This window comes from Alternaria dauci, chromosome 2 (assembly GCF_042100115.1).
Source record: "Alternaria dauci strain A2016 chromosome 2, whole genome shotgun sequence".
Classification (NCBI taxonomy): Eukaryota; Fungi; Ascomycota; class Dothideomycetes; order Pleosporales; family Pleosporaceae; genus Alternaria; species Alternaria dauci.
The window spans coordinates 1,813,975-1,833,496 of NC_091273.1; the positions used below are offsets into that span (position 1 = coordinate 1,813,975).

At 53.5% G+C, this 19,522-nt stretch overlaps 6 protein-coding genes across 6 annotated transcripts; 3 read left to right on the forward strand and 3 right to left on the reverse strand.

The window, feature by feature from the left end:
- Positions 1-1,777: 1,777 nt before the first annotated feature.
- On the forward strand, positions 1,778-3,224 carry ACET3X_002614 (uncharacterized protein; the record flags this gene model as incomplete). The annotated part of the gene is made up of 3 exons (XM_069449377.1): positions 1,778-1,866; positions 1,918-2,018; positions 2,071-3,224. The coding sequence occupies 3 exons, from the start codon at positions 1,778-1,780 to the stop codon at positions 3,222-3,224; spliced, it is 1,344 nt and encodes a 447-aa protein (XP_069309161.1).
- Positions 3,225-5,427: 2,203 nt separating this feature from the next.
- On the forward strand, positions 5,428-8,718 carry ACET3X_002615 (uncharacterized protein; the record flags this gene model as incomplete). The annotated part of the gene is made up of 4 exons (XM_069449378.1): positions 5,428-5,435; positions 5,489-6,035; positions 6,079-8,566; positions 8,618-8,718. The coding sequence occupies 4 exons, from the start codon at positions 5,428-5,430 to the stop codon at positions 8,716-8,718; spliced, it is 3,144 nt and encodes a 1,047-aa protein (XP_069309162.1).
- A 1,193-nt stretch (positions 8,719-9,911) lies between these two features.
- Positions 9,912-11,903, reverse strand: ACET3X_002616 (uncharacterized protein; the record flags this gene model as incomplete). Its single annotated transcript, XM_069449379.1, has 3 exons — positions 9,912-11,015; positions 11,096-11,121; positions 11,171-11,903. The coding sequence occupies 3 exons, from the start codon at positions 11,901-11,903 to the stop codon at positions 9,912-9,914; spliced, it is 1,863 nt and encodes a 620-aa protein (XP_069309163.1).
- Positions 11,904-12,865: 962 nt separating this feature from the next.
- ACET3X_002617 (uncharacterized protein) lies at positions 12,866-15,040 on the reverse strand (the record flags this gene model as incomplete). Its single annotated transcript, XM_069449380.1, has 8 exons — positions 12,866-13,012; positions 13,078-13,097; positions 13,150-13,239; positions 13,288-13,859; positions 14,397-14,416; positions 14,466-14,479; positions 14,560-14,750; positions 14,799-15,040. The coding sequence occupies 8 exons, from the start codon at positions 15,038-15,040 to the stop codon at positions 12,866-12,868; spliced, it is 1,296 nt and encodes a 431-aa protein (XP_069309164.1).
- A 223-nt stretch (positions 15,041-15,263) lies between these two features.
- Positions 15,264-18,294, reverse strand: ACET3X_002618 (uncharacterized protein; the record flags this gene model as incomplete). Its single annotated transcript, XM_069449381.1, has 3 exons — positions 15,264-16,290; positions 16,335-16,959; positions 17,007-18,294. The coding sequence occupies 3 exons, from the start codon at positions 18,292-18,294 to the stop codon at positions 15,264-15,266; spliced, it is 2,940 nt and encodes a 979-aa protein (XP_069309165.1).
- A 345-nt stretch (positions 18,295-18,639) lies between these two features.
- On the forward strand, positions 18,640-19,459 carry ACET3X_002619 (uncharacterized protein; the record flags this gene model as incomplete). Its single annotated transcript, XM_069449382.1, has 2 exons — positions 18,640-18,859; positions 18,915-19,459. The coding sequence occupies 2 exons, from the start codon at positions 18,640-18,642 to the stop codon at positions 19,457-19,459; spliced, it is 765 nt and encodes a 254-aa protein (XP_069309166.1).
- Between the last annotated feature and the right edge of the window lie 63 nt (positions 19,460-19,522).

Below are 19,522 nucleotides of genomic sequence, written 5' to 3' on the forward strand. Positions count from 1 at the left end.
CGAGTTCGGAAGAAAATCAATGTCACCCAATGCAGCCTAGTCGACACGCTAATGCATGAAGCACGTGCTACTACAACACATGGCCAGGCATGGCAAGCGCATCTGGTAACACGATTTCTTCCTTTCCCTGTGTGCATGCGAAACGTGCGTAGAACTGCATCAGGGATACCACGTTGTGGCCCCACGACTCCAGGGCAACTACGGATCTTCGCCACTGCCGGAGCGGTCACAATGACATCACATATCCGTCTTGCAACAACCGAGCTTCTGACACTCGTCATGCTTTCTAACCGTTAGTGACTTTGAAGCCTATTTATCTGTAGAATTCTCTCAAGAAATCCCAATAATCCCCACGAGTTTCGGCGATATTACTGATTCATGCCCAACATGTCGTCAATCAGCCTCCGTCTCCGCGCCTTCCAACGCCCAATCAGATGTCAACTGCGCGCTTTCACTACCACACCCAGCCACGCAAAGCTGATGGACACACCGAATCCAGCTTCCAACCTCCCGGACCCATCTAAAAACTCCTCCGCCGCACCAAACGCGAAGATGCGATCGGACACGCAAAATACGGACCCCCAGTCCAGTGCGTCAAAAGATGAGCACAAGAGCGGAGACGATCATCCGGCCAAGCAGCCAGACTACCAGGCGCAGCCCACTAGGACAACAGGAATTGGAGGCGAGACAAAGGTGGAAGGAGGGAAAGAGGGCCTGGGCGAGAGGGGAGATAAGCAGTAGGCCAGCAGGGTGGAGAAGAGAAGAGAAGAACGTCGTGTTGATGGAAAGCTCACGTTGGTGGATGTAGTCAGTCTAGTAGGGATATTTGTGCAACACAGTCGTTGCCAGATGCCGGTCAAGACGCATTAATACAAGAATGAAGACACTTGAGATGACGTCTTCAGATCGATGGAGTCTATTTCACCAACGCACTCTCGGACTGTTGTATAGTAACGCTCCAATTACCGACCCACGTGCGTCTGGACGACTCGCTACCAGTTAGCACATGGAAACACGACATCATAGTCTCATGGCATTCCGCGGACGTGTTGGACCCTGTTATTGCCGTGGACCTTAGTGGATAAAGTCGGCGAGGCGGGAGCCTACCGAGGTATCAGGAAGCGACCATGTTAGCACCAAATCTGATTAGACTGACCTGCCTTTTTCATCCACATGACGGCCCGTCGCGTAACACGTCTTGCAACGACGCGTTTTCTAGAATCAAAGGCTCACAAGACGGCTCGTTGGTCGCGGTTCAACAATGCCAATAATGCTTGACTGACGCACGCGGTTTTTTAAGCGTCTCCACAGCTGGTGGCCCGAATCCACGTGGCGTTGCGGAGATGCGCGGAACGGTCCTTGCAATTGTTTCGCATTCGTTGCAATCAGTGCATCCGTCCCATCGATCCTTAACAACAAGGTGAAAGGCAAGGCGTTGGCAGGTCCATAATCGCTGGATTGGTACAAGAGAGTGGGAGAGACTTTGCGTAAATATCCATGGAGGGTTATCCGGATATAGTGGAAAGACAGTGGGGCTACAATGCTACCGTCTCGATCGACATGCCTGCCGGCAGGCCTAGTTTTCATTTCGTACCGTCACTGTCCAGATGGTGAGGCTGCCACGGGCTGTGCAGTAGGTCGCCTTAGGCAGACACATGCTTGAATGCGCTACGCAATACGATATCGAGGCTACCTATAAAGTAGCATGGCACGATCACTTAGCCCACCGTCAACCACTTCACAGACTTGGTATCGTACAGGAATCTGAAGACACAAGATGCGCGTTGTTTCTACATTCGCTGTTGGCCTTGTGGCTAGCGCTGTCGCTGGTCGGACTACACCACGATCTGTTGTCGACAGGCCGATGTAAGTAGATATCCTGGTGTTGGATGTTCAAATAAACTGATTTTTGCGCAGAGTGGCCCACTACATGGTGGGTGGTCTCCAAAATAACGACGTTCGTCAGGATATTCTCGACGCAAAGGGAATTGGGTTGGACGGCTTCGCGCTCAACTTTGGTACAGACTCTTGTCAACTCAAGTTCGCTCAGCGCCTTCTGACAAATCCCAGACCAGTTCGAGTGGTGGTCCAATGACACCGTAAACTACATGTTCGATAATGCCGACGACATTGGCGGTTTCAACCTATTCTTCTCGTTTGACCATGGCCATGGCATTCTGAAGAGTCCCATGGATTACGCCGATTACTTCAAAGATTACAGCACTCGTCGTTCCTACCTCAAGATGCGAGACCCGTCTGATAATATCGACAAGCCTCTCCTGTCTACTTTCGGGGGTGAGGACTTTGTAGATGACGATTGGAACAAGTTCAAGGGCAAAGTGGGCAACGTGCTAGTCGTACCCGGCTTCTCTGAGATCTACAATCCGAGCACCAACTTCTTCGAGAGCCGTACCGCTCTCGATGGCGTATTCAACTGGAACTCGTGGCCTGCGACGCAAGACAGGAAAGTCGCTGTATCTGCCGCGACAGACCGTACGTTCCAGACCGCCGCCAACAACGCGAACAAGCTGTTCATGATGGGCATCTCACCAGTGCAGAACAAGCATCTCAGCACCAATGACAACTGGTACCGTCGTGGCGAAGATAATCTGGAAAACAGGTTCGGCCAAATACTCGATCTGCAGCCGGACATGGTGCAGCTCCAGACCTGGAATGATGGTGGTGAGGGTCACTACATGGGAAAGCTTCACCCAGAGCCGTTGGACAACAGAACGAAAGATCTCACAGATGACTTTGACCATACGGGCTACTGGCAAATTCTCCAGCCTTTCATCTCTGCGTGGAAGAGGGGCGATCGCACAACAGCGAACATGCATCCCACCAACGGCAAGGCCGTGCAGGGCACTTTCTGGCATCACACACTTACAGTCGGCGGTACCTGCTACGACGACGACGTAGTCAAATCAGGAGACATTGCAATTGCCGCCGAGGATGCCGTGTCCGGCGTAGTGCTCGTCCCCGAAGGCAAGACGAACCTCGTCGCAGTTGTCAACGTCGGCACCAGGGAGCTGAATCAGACGGGTCTACGCCCTGGCTTCAACAAGTTCAAGTTCACTGGGCTCGAGAAGCTGATCCCAGGAAAGGTGCAGTTGGAGGTCTGGGACGGGAGTACCATGGTAGGCGGCGGATATGGAAGTATTGAGGTAACGGACTCGAAGCCGCTGTGCAACTACCAGTTCGAGGTTGTTGGTGTACCTACGTAGGCTCTTTCTCTTGAGGAGCGGGGGTATACTGGAGGCGTGACTTGTCTTCCACCACCAGGTGCAGGATATCATCCTTACCAAGCGTCTTGCATAAGTGAGTGCCGGCACGACGACTGGTGTGTACACTAAGCATAGCGTAAGCAAGCATGTGGATGGAGACATTCGAGCTTGCACAAATCAAATTACCCGACTTCTAGATTGTACTTGCAGACATTCTCAGGCCATTGTGGCGATTGTACTCTCAACCATAAAGTTTCAGCACGTCTTCACAATGTGCTTACTGTCCGCGACAAAGAGGCTAGTTCGATTCTCGGCTTTATATCCGCTTGCATTTAGTGCGTTTCGTTCCCCAGTATCTCTCTTGATCTCCGTCGCTTCTATCTCTTCTACAATGTTTCTGCTTTCCAGATGAACACGACTTGTTTGGACCCACTCACCGCAATGTTGACGCGTTGGTCATTGCTCGCGAGACCCAAGGACTTTTGCCGTCTTGGTGGTGGGCCGGGAAGTGCACAAAGACGACGTCGCGCTCGTGGCCTAATGTTGTGGCTAAAAAACACGGCCAGTGTCTCATTTGCACTTTGTACAAGGCCGTTTCTCAATTTTCGATTCACTTTTACGTCTGGGTCATGTATCCTGTAAAGCGCAAGTAGATTAAGACTGTCATAGGCGAGACACCCAGGGGCGATCGCGTTTGCTCCCAGCATACGGTGCTACTGTTGAGCCGATCGGAAGGGGGGCCGCCGGGGTCGATTCGCTAATGTTGATAGAGAAGGTGTGATGGAAATTGTAATGGAATGTCGGAATGGCGCGGATGGGCGAAATGCTTGCGATAAGAGGGAGAGTTATGGGGCAAAGGTGCACAACGGCATGGGTCCGAGGGTACCGTGCTGTCGGTATCGGTAATTGGCGATGGTGTGGGCAGAGGACGTCCGCTTCGGCGCATCCCGCGCAACTCGACGGCCTTGGAAAAGTTTATTGTAGCGCATCTTCAGATGAAGCAAGATCGGCTTCTGCTAGCAAGCAACGAGAAGACTGTTGCTTTGTGCATAAGGGGACCCTGTGTATAGAGTTTGCTGCAGTTGGACATGTGAATATTGGGGTAAGTGCCTGCAGGGCTGCCGCATCTAGCGTACTAGGTACTATCTGATCCGAGCCCGCCCAAGCAAAGCGAAACGCCACGCCGGGACATTTTTCAATATAGAGCATGAGCCGAAGGGAAAGATAACGGCATGGCTGACACACGAAATGATAGGGCGAGGCACGCGACGGTTAGAGGCTTGGGTAGGAAATGTGCCTCAGAGGCGTGTGTGATTGGTGGTCCGGCGAGCGAGTGCCGTGGTAGAGGCTGTTGGAGTCGAGTCGGGATGCGCAGCAAGGGTCCAGGGCGAATCCAACACGATGGATTCGGACAGTCGCCGTGACATGATGGATTGAGATAGATTGGTGTTTGATCGTGTTTGATCGTGTGTGGCGCGGCTGGTGTTGTGACGGGCAGACGGCAAGTGGTGCATAGACACGTGACTGGCAAACACATGATTCACAAACCATGATGCACCAGACATGATTGACAGAGGCATGGATTGCAGACTGGTGGATGACAGCAGTTGGACACGGGGTTGACGAAATGGGCGCAGGGTGGGCAGATGGGGTGTGTCCAGGGGGAGGCAGAAGCAATCATGATGGCGTCCAGGCCGTTTGTGGTGGCTTGCAGGGAAGTGGCGCACGGGCCTCTAGCCGCGACTGGGCGCTGCACCCCGGTTGGGTTAGCATGGTCAACGCCAACAGGACGGGGATGCTGCGAGGCACTTGGGACGCCGGCAGTGCGACGAGCATTTGTTTTGGCGCGTCTCCGGGGTTTGCTCAATAGCGCTGCACATCCACGGGGCCATGCTTGCGCAAAAGGAGCATCAGATAGTGTCGTGTGTGTGTAAAGGCGTGGCACTGAAGTTGCGGTCCCTCTGCTGCTGCTCCCTCACCATCGTCACCCCACGCATTCCCGCTGTCAAAAAGCTGTGGCTCCCCCAGACAGACGGCACCCGCATGGGCAGTGACACACTTACTCGTGCACGCTGCCGCTCATAGACTGCACTTTTCCCATCGCCCATTGCCCATTGCCCATTGCCCATTGCCCTTCGCTCGTCGCCCATCGCTCCCATCGCCCAAGTGCAACCACCACGGCAAGTCGAGGTGCAATTGAACCATGTCTGGGTACGCTGCTCCCACCGCAAACATGTGACTGGCCGCGTCGCTGACACCCCCAGGTCTATGCGCGAGTCGCTCAAGGCGCTGAACACCGTCTTTGCTGCCCCGACGGTGTCCGACCCTCTGCCCGACGAGCTCTATGCCACCATCGACGCCTTCCTCCAGCGCTATGACGACATCGACGACCACGACTCCCAGCGCTTCCACGACGATCTCCACGCGCTGTACCTGCGCCATGTCGCAAACAGCCCCGACAAGCGCGCCGCCTTCTTATCAGTTCTGCGCCTGCTTCGGCCCGCGATAACAGGCGAGGCGCGTCTGACGGCCTGGTGGAACTCGGCCCTGCGCCCAGTCATCGACGGCATCGGCTACAAGAAGGGCGAGATTGAAGACGCCAGGGCCTTTGTCCAGAGCATCTTGGTCTACGACCCCGGCGAGGACCACGATGGAGAGCACGCCCGCTTGTCCGCCCTCTTCACCAACAAGATTCTCGACGCATATCTCGCCAGGACCAAGGTGCCGGCCGAGACCGTGTCTCCAGAGAACGACTTCATCGCCCATGAGCTCGAGTCTGTCTTGGTCGCCTTTGGGCGCAAGATGCCAAAGGTTGTTCTTCTACCGCGCACATGGCCCTGGCTGACTGTTCTAGATCCTCCTCCTCACCCTCGACAGCCTCCTCGTGCAGAAGCAGCATCGCATCCAGGCCCTGAACCTGCTCAGTGCTTTTGTCCGCCTCCAGCCGCCCCACCTCCACCTCGTGCTAGAAACCTCCCTCATCCAGAACCTGGAGAAGTGCCTGCTTATCGACAACTCGTCCACCGTCATCGAACTGGCCCTGGTCGTGCTCATCATGTTCCTGCCTCACATATGTGGCGCGCTGACCTCGGATCACCACCTCGAGAAGATGTTCCTTGTCTACTGCCGTGTCTTGTGTTGGGATAAGCTGGGGAACACTGACGCCAAAGCTGGCGATATGGATATGCACGACAACGACGACGACGACGACAGCGAAGGTGAAGACGAGGAAACCCACGACAGCTCGGAGCAGGCGTGGGAGCAGGTGCAGCCATCCATGGACTACCCAGACTCGCCACCGCCGACCCTCATGCACTACTTCACCTTTCTGTACGGCCTGTTCCCACTCAACTTTATGAGTTTCGTGCGCAAGCCGAGGAAGTATCTCAAGTCGCTCAACTTCCCTGGAGCACGAGACTTTGACCTGGACCAGGACCTCATCCACAGCCGGACGGAACCCTATCGCCGTGTCCATCTGCTGCACCCCAACATGTTCACTACCACAGTCGAAGACGAGCTGAGCGAAAACAGATGGCTGAAGAGCGACCCTGCAGATGTCGTCGTCGAGTGCATGGATCTCTGCGTTGCCGTGTCCTCGACACTGGAGCATCCCGGTCCTCCTCCCAACGCAGCTCTACCCCCTGTCCCAGAAATACCCTCGCATTTCACTCTAGACGACCAGGACGGCACGACCGTGCACGACTCAGATGAGAGCTGGAGGAACACCCAATCGACCATGAACGTTTCGGGTGAGGCGCCACAAGTTCCAGATGTCGAAGTACCACGGAGCAAGTCACTCAAGTCTGCCGTGTCTATCAAGTCGATGGCTTCTCCCCTGCTCAAAGGTCGCGACATGATGGACTCTCCAACACTGCCTCCCACTGCTGATGCAAAGAAGCCGGACACAACTAGCTCCTTGGCACATCGGTCTGTAGCACAGCAGCCCAGTCTAGATAGTTTCGTTCAGTCAATATCCGGACAGACTGCTGGCCAGAGCGACTTCCAGAACCACACCATGGCGTCCCTGCAACGAGAGATTATGCTACTCCGGAACGACCTCAACTTTGAGCGCTACCTCAAACTACAACACCTTGCCCACATTGGACAGCTGCAACGGAAGCACATCAAAGAAGCAACCGTCGAAGCCGAGACCCAGAATCTGATCAACACCAACAAGACGCTCAAGGCCAAACTCGCCAAGGCCAACGAGCTGTATGCCCAACTCAAGAAGGAGACTCTCACAAGCCGAAGCCAGTCCAAGAAATGGGAGAGTGAGCTGAACAACAAGGTCCGCTCGTACAAAGAGAGTGAGAAGATGTGGCACAGTGATGAAGGCGGTCTACGATACGAACTACAAAGGACGCAGTCAGACTACGAGCAACTCAAGAAGATTGTCGAGAGGGCCGAGGCAGAGCAGCTAAAAGCACAGCAACGAACGAAAGCATTGGAATATGAACTCGAGGACTACAGTGACATTCGACGAGAGCTTGAGTCTGCTCAGGATAAGATCATAGCATTCGAGGACCAGAGGAAAGAGCTGCACAGCCTCATTCAGGAGCGCAACGACCTGCGCAACGATCTCGAGATTGCAAACATGCGCTTGAACAGCCGGGAGCAAGACCGCGAACGATCGATCAAGGCTTACGAACGCCGAATCATGGAGCTAGAGTCACGCTTGCAGACGTCTGACAGAAGCACCGGCAAACCAGGACAGCTCCCGTCCTCCGTCCAGCAGATGCTCGACTCGGCGCTCGCAGCGAGCCACGCCAAGATGCAACAGCTGAAAAAGACGCACTACCGTCTCCTGGAGCAGTACACCGAGCTGCAGATGAAGTATCACGATCTCGAAGCCGAGCGGGAGGCCGAGATGGGGCAGCTCTACCCTCGGGACAAGGCCGGCCAAATCGATTTCGGCACGTCGCGTATCAGTCGCAACTCGAGCGTCCGAACAGCGAACAACTACGGCTCGCGGTACTTGCCGCCCCTCTCGACTACAGAGGCCCCCCCACGCGAAGAGCAGGAATACTACGAGTACCGCTCCCCGGAGTCAGTACACAGCCCCGGGGCGGCTCCGTCACCGCTCCGTCCCGCTAGGCTCGAATCACTACAACACGGAAAGCCGCAACGATCGCAAACCGCGCCATCGCCCTACCCTGGGTTTGGGGGAAACTGTGCGCCGGACTTCTCCGCAGCCTATGACGCCTCGCTGCACAGCCAGTTTCAGGCTCCAAAGCCCCAGTCTAGCGGACAGAGTAGCTTCTCTGCCGACACCGACGGCAGCTCCAACAAGGACAGAAAAGAGAAAGTAGAGCCCAAATCAGAAGTCCGGATATACGGCCGGGGTAAGCCGTCTGCAGCACATCTTGCAAGATCAGAGACTGACTATGCGACAGGTGGCGCTCAGAACATTGGAAAGAAGGTCAAAGAGAAGGAACAAAAGAAGCCGTCGTCTTCCAAAACCGGTGGCTTTCGCGGGCTCAAGGGTATAATGTGATGCGATTGGTTGAGTTTGTCGCATGGGGACGCGCCACCATCCACCATGCGTCGCCTGTCACACTCGGTTATCTGCATCTTGTATCGATTCGCTTCGGCGTCCACCTCGTCATTGTTGTTCTCAACACATTCTCGTGCACTTCACTTCCTTTTCTTCCAATTATAACGACATTGCATGACGCAAAGGCGAGTCCAACGCATGACTGATTGCATTCTCAGATACCTGCCCCCACAGGCACCTTGTTTCGGCGTTCTAGTCGTCGACTGCATCCTAGTACCAAGTTTAATAAGTGTATCAATATCAATCAAGTCACTGCGTTCCTATGCGAGTATTCGTGAAGACATGTATATAAAAGGCCAGCAGCGTGCCGATACGTCATTGGCCGAGACGTCACAACCACAATCAACAGTCCGGAGATCGGCTCGACAAGATCTGCAACACAGCCTCGAACCTTGGGAACATCAGGCCCACAACTCCTGCAATCGCCATCACATTCAGTAAAGCTCAAACAAAGCCGAGCATTGCTTTTTCATGCGTCATCCAGCTCCCGCACCCCCTCGGAGTTGGCGCTATCTTTACATCGGAAAATAGCTTACCTGCGCGACGTATCCCACGCTAACACATACGTTCAGCAAACGGCCGCCTTGCGCTCTTCCTCCCCACGTTGCGGGCGGGTGAAACGGTGAGGATGTTTGGTACTGTATTGGCCGCCGCAACGTGGGGATCCTTGTCGAATGTACGATTCTGGTGACCTCTGCCAGATAATGACTACACGGCGCATACGCTCTCCCGACTAGCACTTTTGAGGCCAGCCGCTTCAGAAGCAATGCTCGACCGCAAGCGATCTTATCGTGCTACCTGGCTCGTGTGGTGGTGCGCGATGGAGCGCGGTCCAGCAATCGCGGAGACGGGTGCTGCCACACTGCAGTGGGAACAGTGGAGGGGGGACAGTCATGAGGGTACGCTAGACCGTGCCGCGGAAAAGCAATGCAGCTTGTGCAGAGCGGGTAGCGACCCGAAGCTTACCCTGGGTTGAAGTTTTGAGAGTTTGGAGGTCGACAGCACTGGACAGTTTAGGATAAGGTGGAAAAAGCCAAACGGCCTGTTTTTGAGGGGACGATTTTTGCACTCAATTCATCATTTTGTTTCTTGGCTTGCTTCCAAAAATATACTAACATCCACCTAATAGCAACCTACGACCGCAATATCGAACCTGAGGGCTTAAATGGCAGCAGAGACATTGTGTTTGGCTCACTTGGTCTCGGTAGAGGAACGGTATCTGCTGCTTTACCCTTACCTTCAACCTTCACGTTGCTCAGAGTCATGTGGATCTGATGCACCATGCTCTCAACCTTCAGATCTTGCAAGACGCCCAACTTGAACCTGGCCCTACGTAGGTCGATGTCCTTTCTAGCAATAGTCGCTTCTAGGGCCTGGACACGGGTTCTCTCACAGAGCACCCTTACGTCTGGAGAAGTTTGCGTGGACAAGGCAAGGCCTGATTCCAGCTGTTGAATCCGCTTCTTCAACGTCCCAACTATAATGCTCACGTTTGGATGTTCTCTCGCGAGCTCCTTATCCTCCCAGTCCTGTTTCTGAGACTCAAGTACTGCGCATTGGGTCTTCAGCACATTCATCTCCTGGTGCATGGCTTGCTGAACAGCCTGAGAAGCTTCTAGCTCTTGGTTCAAGCCCTCAACGCAGGCCTTAAGGTCTAAACATTTAGCTAGCTCCTGGTATCCGATCGTGAAGTTTTTAGGGGCCTTTCGTGCCTCAATCAACTGCGTTTTCAGACCGACGGCCTGCTGCTCTTGATCGGATAGCTTGCGGTTGCACTGTCCGATCTTGATAGCCTGCTTCGCTGCCCCCATCTCCAATCTCTTCTTCTCGTTTTTGGTCGTCTCGTACTTGATCAGTAGGAGTTCCATCTGCTTTTCTTGCTCTACCGATTTCGCTTCCACGGCCGTCCTGTCCTCTTTGGCAGCGATGCATTTCAGTTTGTACGACTCCGTTCTTCTTTCTTGTTCAATCAGCATCGCCTTCCAGTCGGGACTCTCTTCCTTTTTAATATTTTCTTTACGTGTCGTATCCGCTTGGGGCACTTCCTGTTGCTGCCTGCATCTCTGCCAGTATTCATCCCGCTGTCCTTCAGCTGCTCGCCGTCGAGACTTTTCCCGAATCAGCTTCGCCTTCGTAGCACTTCTTTTTGCTTTCTGTCGTTCAACCTGGGCTCTAAGGTCTTGTAATTCATATTTCAGTTTGTCGTGAACCTCGGTTTCATAGTGGTTGATATGCTTCTACAATGAGGTATTAGCCTCTATCATACCCGAAGGGTCGTTGGTGGGAATTGCAAAAGTACAAGTAAGGAATGACTTACTGGTAGACGTGTGCGTTTATCCGGGGCTGGATCAAACGTCAGTTATGAATCAAAGAGGCGCACATATTTACCCACATGTTGAAGAATGATCGATCGCCTCGTCGCTGAGATCTGAATGCTGTCGTTTACGTAGGCCCTTGGAAACTGGGTTCTTATTTTGGTGTGCAGTCCGTCCGCTTGGCTCGAAGGGCGCAATGTGACCATCAGAATGCAGCCGTCCGTTCGCCGCTGAAGTTATTGCTTCGCCCTCTGGAACCTTCTCGTGAAGAACATGGCCGGGGGTATGGAGAGGTTTCCCGTGTCGAACCATGTTTGCACAAGCAAGTCTAAAACTGCCAAGTACATCCGGGTTTGACAGATCGAAGACCTTCTCTAGGCGTCCACTGACCAGAAAGATGAAGTTGATTGTGGAATCAACGACCGCGCGCTCAAGTTTACGTTCTGAGTTCATTCCAGGCCTTAGACTACTGTAATCTTGCGAGCCACCGATGATGCTGAAGGGGGGGTCGTAGTAAATTTTCGAGGAATGTATGTCCTGAACCAGCGGAAAGACTTGGATTCCTGATCCAGAGTAGTAACAAATACTTTCACCAGTTGCGCGTGCCCACACTGGGGGACCTCCAGACTTTCGTGAATAATGGCCGACGAGCAGCATATGACATCGACGTGCACGGTTCCTGTCGTCCATGTATAGCTTCTCAGAGAATTCGTAGGGTTCCATACTTGAGATGGCGGCGAGCTCCTTTTCGAGTTTGCCCGTGCTGTACTTGGTGAAATCACCAAGTACGTACTTCTTTCTCGCTATCATCGTGGCCGGCGAGCTGAGGAGCACGGTGCATATGTGAGACGTCTTGGTGAGCTAGTCTAGCGGTCAGTTGAAGTCTGGCAGTACATACGCTACCCTAGTGACTCACAATTGTCTTGTGGTAACAACCGGGCAAGTACTGTTGTTGTGGAAGGAATTGGGAAGACGGAAGGACTTGCCTCGCGGGAGATGCGCTAAGCGTGGGAGCAAACACTCGAAGCTCTATCACAGAGGTGAAGGTGAGCAGGGATAGTGGGACGAAGCTAACCTTGGAAGGAGACATCGGCTCGGCATTGAATGTCAATGCGTGTGTGCAAGGTAAGGGTATTGCTATCAATCAGCAAAGCACATCCTACTCGATGAGTGTCAGCAGCTCATAGGGAAACTGACCTGTTGGAGTTCCCAGATTCTACAAACCACTGCTCTCTACTAGATATCAAAGTAGCTGTTCGAAGCTGAAGATAAGTCCGATTAACATAAGAAGGCGTTACAGATATGAAAACTTGGGTATAAGGGTTATCAACTCCTGTAACCGCGCAGGCTCACTCTACCTTTACTTCTCCACGGCTACAATGGCTTTGCCGGATTGTTCTACTCATCAACATCATCAACGTTGTGTTACCGTCGTTTTTGTCTCCGATGTTCTCATTGTGTCTACTCTAGGTGCTCTTTTAATGCTTCTTTTATAGCTTTGAGTTATCTGATAACACTGTATTGCTGATGCATGTGGAAGAAAGTCTGGTTTGTATGTGTTCCTCTTAGTTTGACATCTCCGTTCCGATTGCCAACTGGTTTCTGGGAGTCATCGCTTCGCCTGTGACGATCTCCCAATGGTCCAGTGCAACATTCATCTCACGTCCCTATTACATGGCTGCTCAACGCAATCATGTAAAGTCAATCTGAGGATAGTTTGTCGAGATGGGAAACGTCCTGCAGCCTCGCCCTTCAACTGACCACCAACCACTCTAGTATCTACGCATGGAAATGAGAATCTCCTCGAGTTCGCTGATCCTCTCATCTGCCTTCTGCAGTTGTGTGCGAACCTGTTCGCGAGCACGTTTCGCACGTCGTGTTTGTGTGCGGAGCTCAGCCTCATAGGCCTTTGTCGGTGCCTATCATGAGTTAGCAATGAGGTTGGTGTCTGCTGCGGATAGCACGTTGAAGCTATTGAACTCACATCTGTAGGTCGATGGCGGCCTGATTAGAGTATGTCAGCTTGGGAACGTGAGAATCAAATCAATGCACTTACAACGTGGAGTAGTTGGGACCGGTGTGCGGCGGATGGGAGAACGCGAAAGACCGGGTGTTGGTGTACCACGCCCTGGACTGAAGAAACCAGCTTAAGACTGCGAACGACGGTTTGAGATACGTGGTTCGCGCAAAATACTGCTGTCCTCATCCGTGGGCTCATTCTTGAAGCGCGGAGACGATAATCCTCTTGTAGAGTAGCGGTCCCAGCCATTGGCATAAGGGAAAGATGGTTCTCTACCCCCATGGTTATCTTGACGCCCCCAAGCACGGGCTTGGTCCTCCTCATTCGCGTCTTCTTTCTCTCTCTTAATCTTGACTATACTCTCAGCCTCCACCTTCCTCTGCTCGTAGTTAGTACACGCATACTTGAAAGCCTCCAGCGCGTCTGTATCAGAGTCGAACTCGAAGTGAACGAGCCAGCCCTGCTTTAGGAAGACGACATTGACAACTGTCTCGACTACCTTCATACCGTATAGACGTTCTTTATTCATACGCGTATTCTGCGAGGCGGACATGTAGCTGAATGGTGGGACGTAGTAGATGCGGTTTTCAAACATGGGCTCTACCCGTGCAAGTTCGAGCGCTTCCGGTAAGCCATGGTAATACTCAACCTCCAAGCCTGTGGGCCGCGCCCATACAGTTTGGCGTCCGAAGTGAGTGTGGTACGTGCCAATAAGGACCATGTAGTCTGTGAGACGACGTCGATCCCTGTCCATGTAAGCCTTGACCTGGATGTTGTAGAGACTCGGGTCGACGAGCGTCTCGAAGCCGAATTAGTCTTCGTCCTCTAGATGCTTGTGGAACATGGCCGCAGTATACCGCTTTGCCGAACCCATCCGGGGCCGCAATGGCGCAGACATGCTACTGGTGAACCTAGAATGACGTCTGATCATCAGGTTAGCAATCGCCCTAAACGCAACGCAGTCATGCTAACCCTTGATTGGTTTCCGAAATTGATACTGGTACAATGGTGCAGATAGTGGTATAGTTGTGAGGAAGAGTGGATGTGGATGTGGGATAACATGGGCATCAGGGCAAACGCAACAGTGTTACCTAGACAACCAGTAAGAATGTCGGCCAGGTGAGTGAAAGTTGACTTCTGATTACTCAGAACCAAATACCAGCGATCCGGCGACGCGGCTTGACAGGACAAGGTGAAGGCAGCTCAGCGTGCATTATCACAGAGACAAGATATTAAGCAACGAGTTGGCACTGGTATTCGATACAGTTGGTAAGTGTAAATACCGAGTAATTCGCATGTCACCCTACGAGAGATCAGTAACCCACCAAATAAAGGTACAGTCATGGACTCACCCCTACATCTTGCCCTGGTTGGTCTTGTACACAACCTTACTGACCTTGTACTCCACCACAACGCCCGGCTTCCCTTCGCCCGTCACGAAATGACCCGCAGCAACATAGATTCCATTCTGGAGGTCCTTGTACTTCTCATTCCCCGTCTCAAAAGAGAAGTTGACAAACGAATCGCCATAGTCGGTTGTCTTAGCATCGGGAGCACCAGAAAGCACTTTGCCAACCCCCGGCGTAAGCTTCACAGTGCCCTTGTAATACATTGCCAGAATTGTGCCGTCGTGGTTCCTATAAACCATTAGCCCATGCTTATAGAATTGGCAGCTTCCCACTCACTTGACTTGACTCCTCACATCCAGGCGCATGTTTCCACCGTCGGCATCGTTGTGAATGTAGTCGTAGCCAACACCGTGCAGTTCTCCATCCAACTTTGGCTCAAAGCCCTCCTCACTCTTCACCGTACCGGACACCATCGGAACAATGGCAAGCTGCGGACCATGCTGGCCTCCAACCTGCATCGGCGCATCGATGTCAACGCGGACTGTAAAAGCGGGCTGGAGAGATGGAAAACCTGACATGTTGATTTGGCTGTTTGGAGGGGATCAGAGAAGACTTTGTGGACGCAGGTGACGAGTGCAATACTTGATACGTAGGAACGGATCCGCGGTAAGAATACGCTATGTAGGTGGTACGGGAAAGCTACCCCTCCGACCCCACTTTGAGGGGGCGTCCTTCCTTCCGCGCTGACGACGGCACCGAATCAGGCATCGCTCTGAATGTGCATCTTCTGTGTATGCCCGACTAAAATCCACTAATCCTGCCCTTCTTTTTCTTCTTCTTGTCCAGCTTTCCTCCGAACTTGCCCCGCTCGACTTGACTTTGCGGCACCGTGAAGCTACTCCCGTGAGATGGTACTTGAATCTGACTTTGGCTTTGGCTTTGACTTGGTGCCTGACTGCTGCTCCCCACGCCGCCCAACATGGGCCCTGGAGAGCTTCTAGGAAATGCGGTGGGCTGACTAACAGCAGTACTCCTCATGAGCTCAACCTTGGCCTTCATAAGCTCGTTTTCGCGCTGTTGACGCTTTTCCCGACGTTCTCTCTTCTTGCGTTCTTTTTCTCGTTGCAGCTGGCTCTCCTCGTCAAAATCCTCGGGTTGGAGAGCGCGCTCCAGACTGGCCCAGTCGTACGCGTGAGGATCACTTCCCAGTTGCCAATGCGCGAGACCTTGAGCCACATTCGAGTGAATAACCGCCGGGTCTTTGGAAGTCGGAAGATACTTGCTGAGGCGACTGAGGGGGTCGGGTAAGGCGGGCGAGGCGGAAGGCGCCTCAGGCGGAGATGATCCCAGCACCGAGGACGGGGGCATAGATGAATATGGTGGTGTCGGTAGTGGCTGAGAGATTGGATAGCTTGAGACGGGATGAAAGGCACCTTCTTTCGGCCTAGATGGCAAGACGGGCAATGCGACACCACTGCCCTTGCCTTGTCCATGCTGGGCGCTGGAGGCAGACACCTGCCTTCGATCATCACGTAAACAAGTACTTGCGAACATCAGTTCCGTGGCAACCCGGCGAGCCAGACGTTCCAAGCGCTGGCGAACCCGAATCGGCACTTCTGTGGGAAGAGGCGCAATCCAGGTGTGGAGGATAGTCTCGTATACGTCGGTAATTGTAGGGTCGCCGTCGTGGGCCAGACCAAGCACGTGCATAGGTGCGATACGCTGGACGTCCATTGTGTCTTCGTATCCGGAAGAAAACAGCTCTTCAAAGTTGGATGAAGCTTCGTCAATGTCCGTAACGTCAAAATGTGTGCGCGTGAACTCCATCCTGCAGATGTTAGTGTAGGCCTGTTGTGAGTTTGCGTTACTTACAAAGTACCCAAGGGCAAAGACGGCAAGTCTGCACCGGTTGCCAGCATCTCATTTACCTGGTCCATGACCGCCACTGCATCGATCGTGGTAGACTGCTCTGCTGAACTCCTGGCCCGCGATATGACCCTACCCAAAAGAGCGTTGTCTCGTATCTTACACGCAATAGAACCATGCAGATTGGTATCCCATTGTAACCGTAGCGTTGTATTTATCGAGTATGGCGGTTCTGTAGTGGGCAGTCCATCAGGGACTACGAAATCATCGTCTTTGTTGATCTTACGCGACTTGATTGTTAGACCCCTGTGACGCGTGATCGTGCTCTGCTCAAAACCTGCAATCACACAATCGTCTTCAGTTGAATCCGCCGGAAAGGACCGGGTATAAACGACGAGCTCGTGGACGCTCAAGTCAGACTGTGTCACAAATAGCTGGAAGAAGCCGACCTCCGACCTCAAGTCTCCTTGTTCCATGGTCTCGATGACTATGTCGGTAATCTGCCCCGGGTCCGGAATGGATAGGCCAAGAAGACTTGGGTCGGTAGCGGTAATAAGCCCGGGGGAATGCTCAGTAAAGCTGTATATTTGGACGAGGTTGTTGGCACGAGAATGAATCATCACGCACGTTTCTGTCCATCTGTCAGTCGGTCTCTCGTGCATTGAGCTTGACACATACCGTCATCTGCCAGCATCTGCACACTCAATCCAAGGGTGAGATCTTCAGCGCCCCTGTAATGTCGCCATGATAGAAGTATTTTCGCGCCTGTGTCGTCGCCATCTGACAGGAGCTCATTCGGCGGAGTGATTGCAATGAGTGAAAGCCGAGTAGAGGTCAAGACGAACACTTTACTGCGGTCTTTTGGATGCAATTTGACGTCCAGAATCCAATCTGCGGACCGTTCGCTGACAATCTCCGGGCAAGGCAGGTACAAAGTTGATCCGCCCTGGATGCTGACGATGCTCAAGTGGCGCCTATTGCAAACCATCAACGTCGTGATATCGGCGACCCAGAGGACCCTCGCCCAGCCGTCCTGGCCAGTTGCGTCTGCATCGTCCGACTCGTTGACCTTTCCGCGAAGCACGCACGAAGCCGAATACGTGCCAAGCCTGAGCCGATGCTCGATATCCCATACGCTCCACGTTTGGCTCTGATCAACCAGCGCAAACTGGAACTGGAAGTCCGGGTTGAAGGCAACATCGACATGGGGAAAACCACCTGTATCGTTCTGGTGTATGCTGAGTACGCGGTTCGGTTGGATCGTGGAAGCAGGCAGACGATAGAATGGGGAGATTGCGGCGGCGCGTGGGCGTCGGTGGTAGTCCGGGTGGAATAGAACAGTGCGTGTGGGAAGTCGCACTGCAAGCAATGGCCGTTTGTCTTCGGAGCGTGCAAAGCAAACCTGTTGAATTGGTGCCGCTTCCTCGTTCCAGAACCCGCTCTCTGCGGCTCTCAACGTTTGCCCTCGTACCCATGATTTCGGTTCGGACGTCCAGCCATGGGTTTCGTCCTCCAAGATGCACATCTGCAGTATACTCCCTGTCTCACCAGTGGGCAACGCAGCCAGCCGCCACGTCTCATGTCTACCCTTGGGAGTGATCGAGCCGAAAGACAAAAGGCCGTTGACGAGGGGATCGTAGGTCGAAGCCGCGGAAGAGATGGCGGCAGACACCAATGCTAGATCCGGAACCAATTCGGCAGCTGGAGCGAGGAGGGCGTCGTCCTGAACCGTACTGCTGAGTGCGTCTAGTATGTTCGGCCTGTTTGCCGGTGTTCTTGGAGGGTCCAGTGCTGCTGTTGCAGGTGTCGCATGATTTCGTTTAGAAGGCGTGGTCTTTGTAGTCAGAATCTGTCTGAAACTCCGTTGCTTATAATTCCTGGCAAATGCCCATCCTCTGTTTTCCAAATCATAACTCGCGACACCGGGATGGCCGTAGTTGAGATCTTTCAGCGATTTGTCAGCCATTGGGCTGTCGTAGAGGTTCTCGATCGGTAACGACGCTGCAGTATAAACTCATACTTCGGGCACAGGAAGCAAGCGGTCGTATGCGGGAGCGGAGAAGCAGTCTGCCAGATCTGGTGATGTCGAACGCGACGATGAGAGTGAGCAAACCAAAAAGTTACACTAGCGCCAAAGGTCGCGTCGGCACGTGCATGCGCCCCGCTTCCAGCCCTGCCGCATTAGCGCGGATGTTTGTTTACGGAGCAACCACCGAACCTCACCACTGTCATCTAAGCCCATCTACGACATCGCCGCGAACTCTGCACACCACAAAGCTACCGGTAGTAACCCTACGACAATCCATTCACCATGGCGACCTTTGAGCCTTCACTCAGCACCACGATGCGCGCCTCCTCGCACGATGCGCCGTCCATGGCCGACCAACTGCCCAGCATCAATTTCGGATTCGACGACTTGCGCAGCCGCATGAACCAGTTCACGACGCGATTCGACGCCTTTATCGAAAATGGACGCAGACGGGTCCTCGAAGAACGCAACCAGTTTCGCATGAGCGTCGCAGAACTGCATGGTACGTTGGAACGGCTCGGCTCGGCGCTCGCTGAACACCTGCTAACTCCCTGCAGAGGACCAACGCATGAAGAAGCGCGACATTGAGATTCTCGAACTCAAGACCGCCCAGCACAGCCAGACGCTCTCCAAGGAAGCCCAGGAAACATCCGAGATGCAAGAGGCCATCTCCGCCCTCACCCTCCAGCGCGACGAGCGCCTGGCGCACCGCGACAGCCTCCGCACACAGATTGCCGAAGTGCAAAAGACCATCTCCGCGCGCCGCGAAGCCCAGCTCAAGCACCGCAGATATCTCGATGGCCAGAGCCGGTACAACGAGCCGGAACTCGACTTTTGGGAGAACTATCTGGGTCTGAGGATTGAGGGCCTTGGCAAGGACGATCGCCTCAAGTTTGTGTACACCAACGTCGACGAGCGAGAGTGGGATCGCGAGGCGTGGTTTGAGCTCGACACCAGCGAACGCGACTACAGAGTGCTAGAGATGCGGCCCAAGGTTGAGCGCGAAGAAGTCGAGACGGTTGTCGAGAGACTAAACGAGACACGCGATCTAGCAGGCTTTCTCAAGGGCATGCGCGAGCTGTTCGTGGAAGCCTGCAAGTAGCGGCGCGAAACCAGTCCTTTGATGATTCATGTAATTATGCCTTTAGTTTTGATAGATACCCGC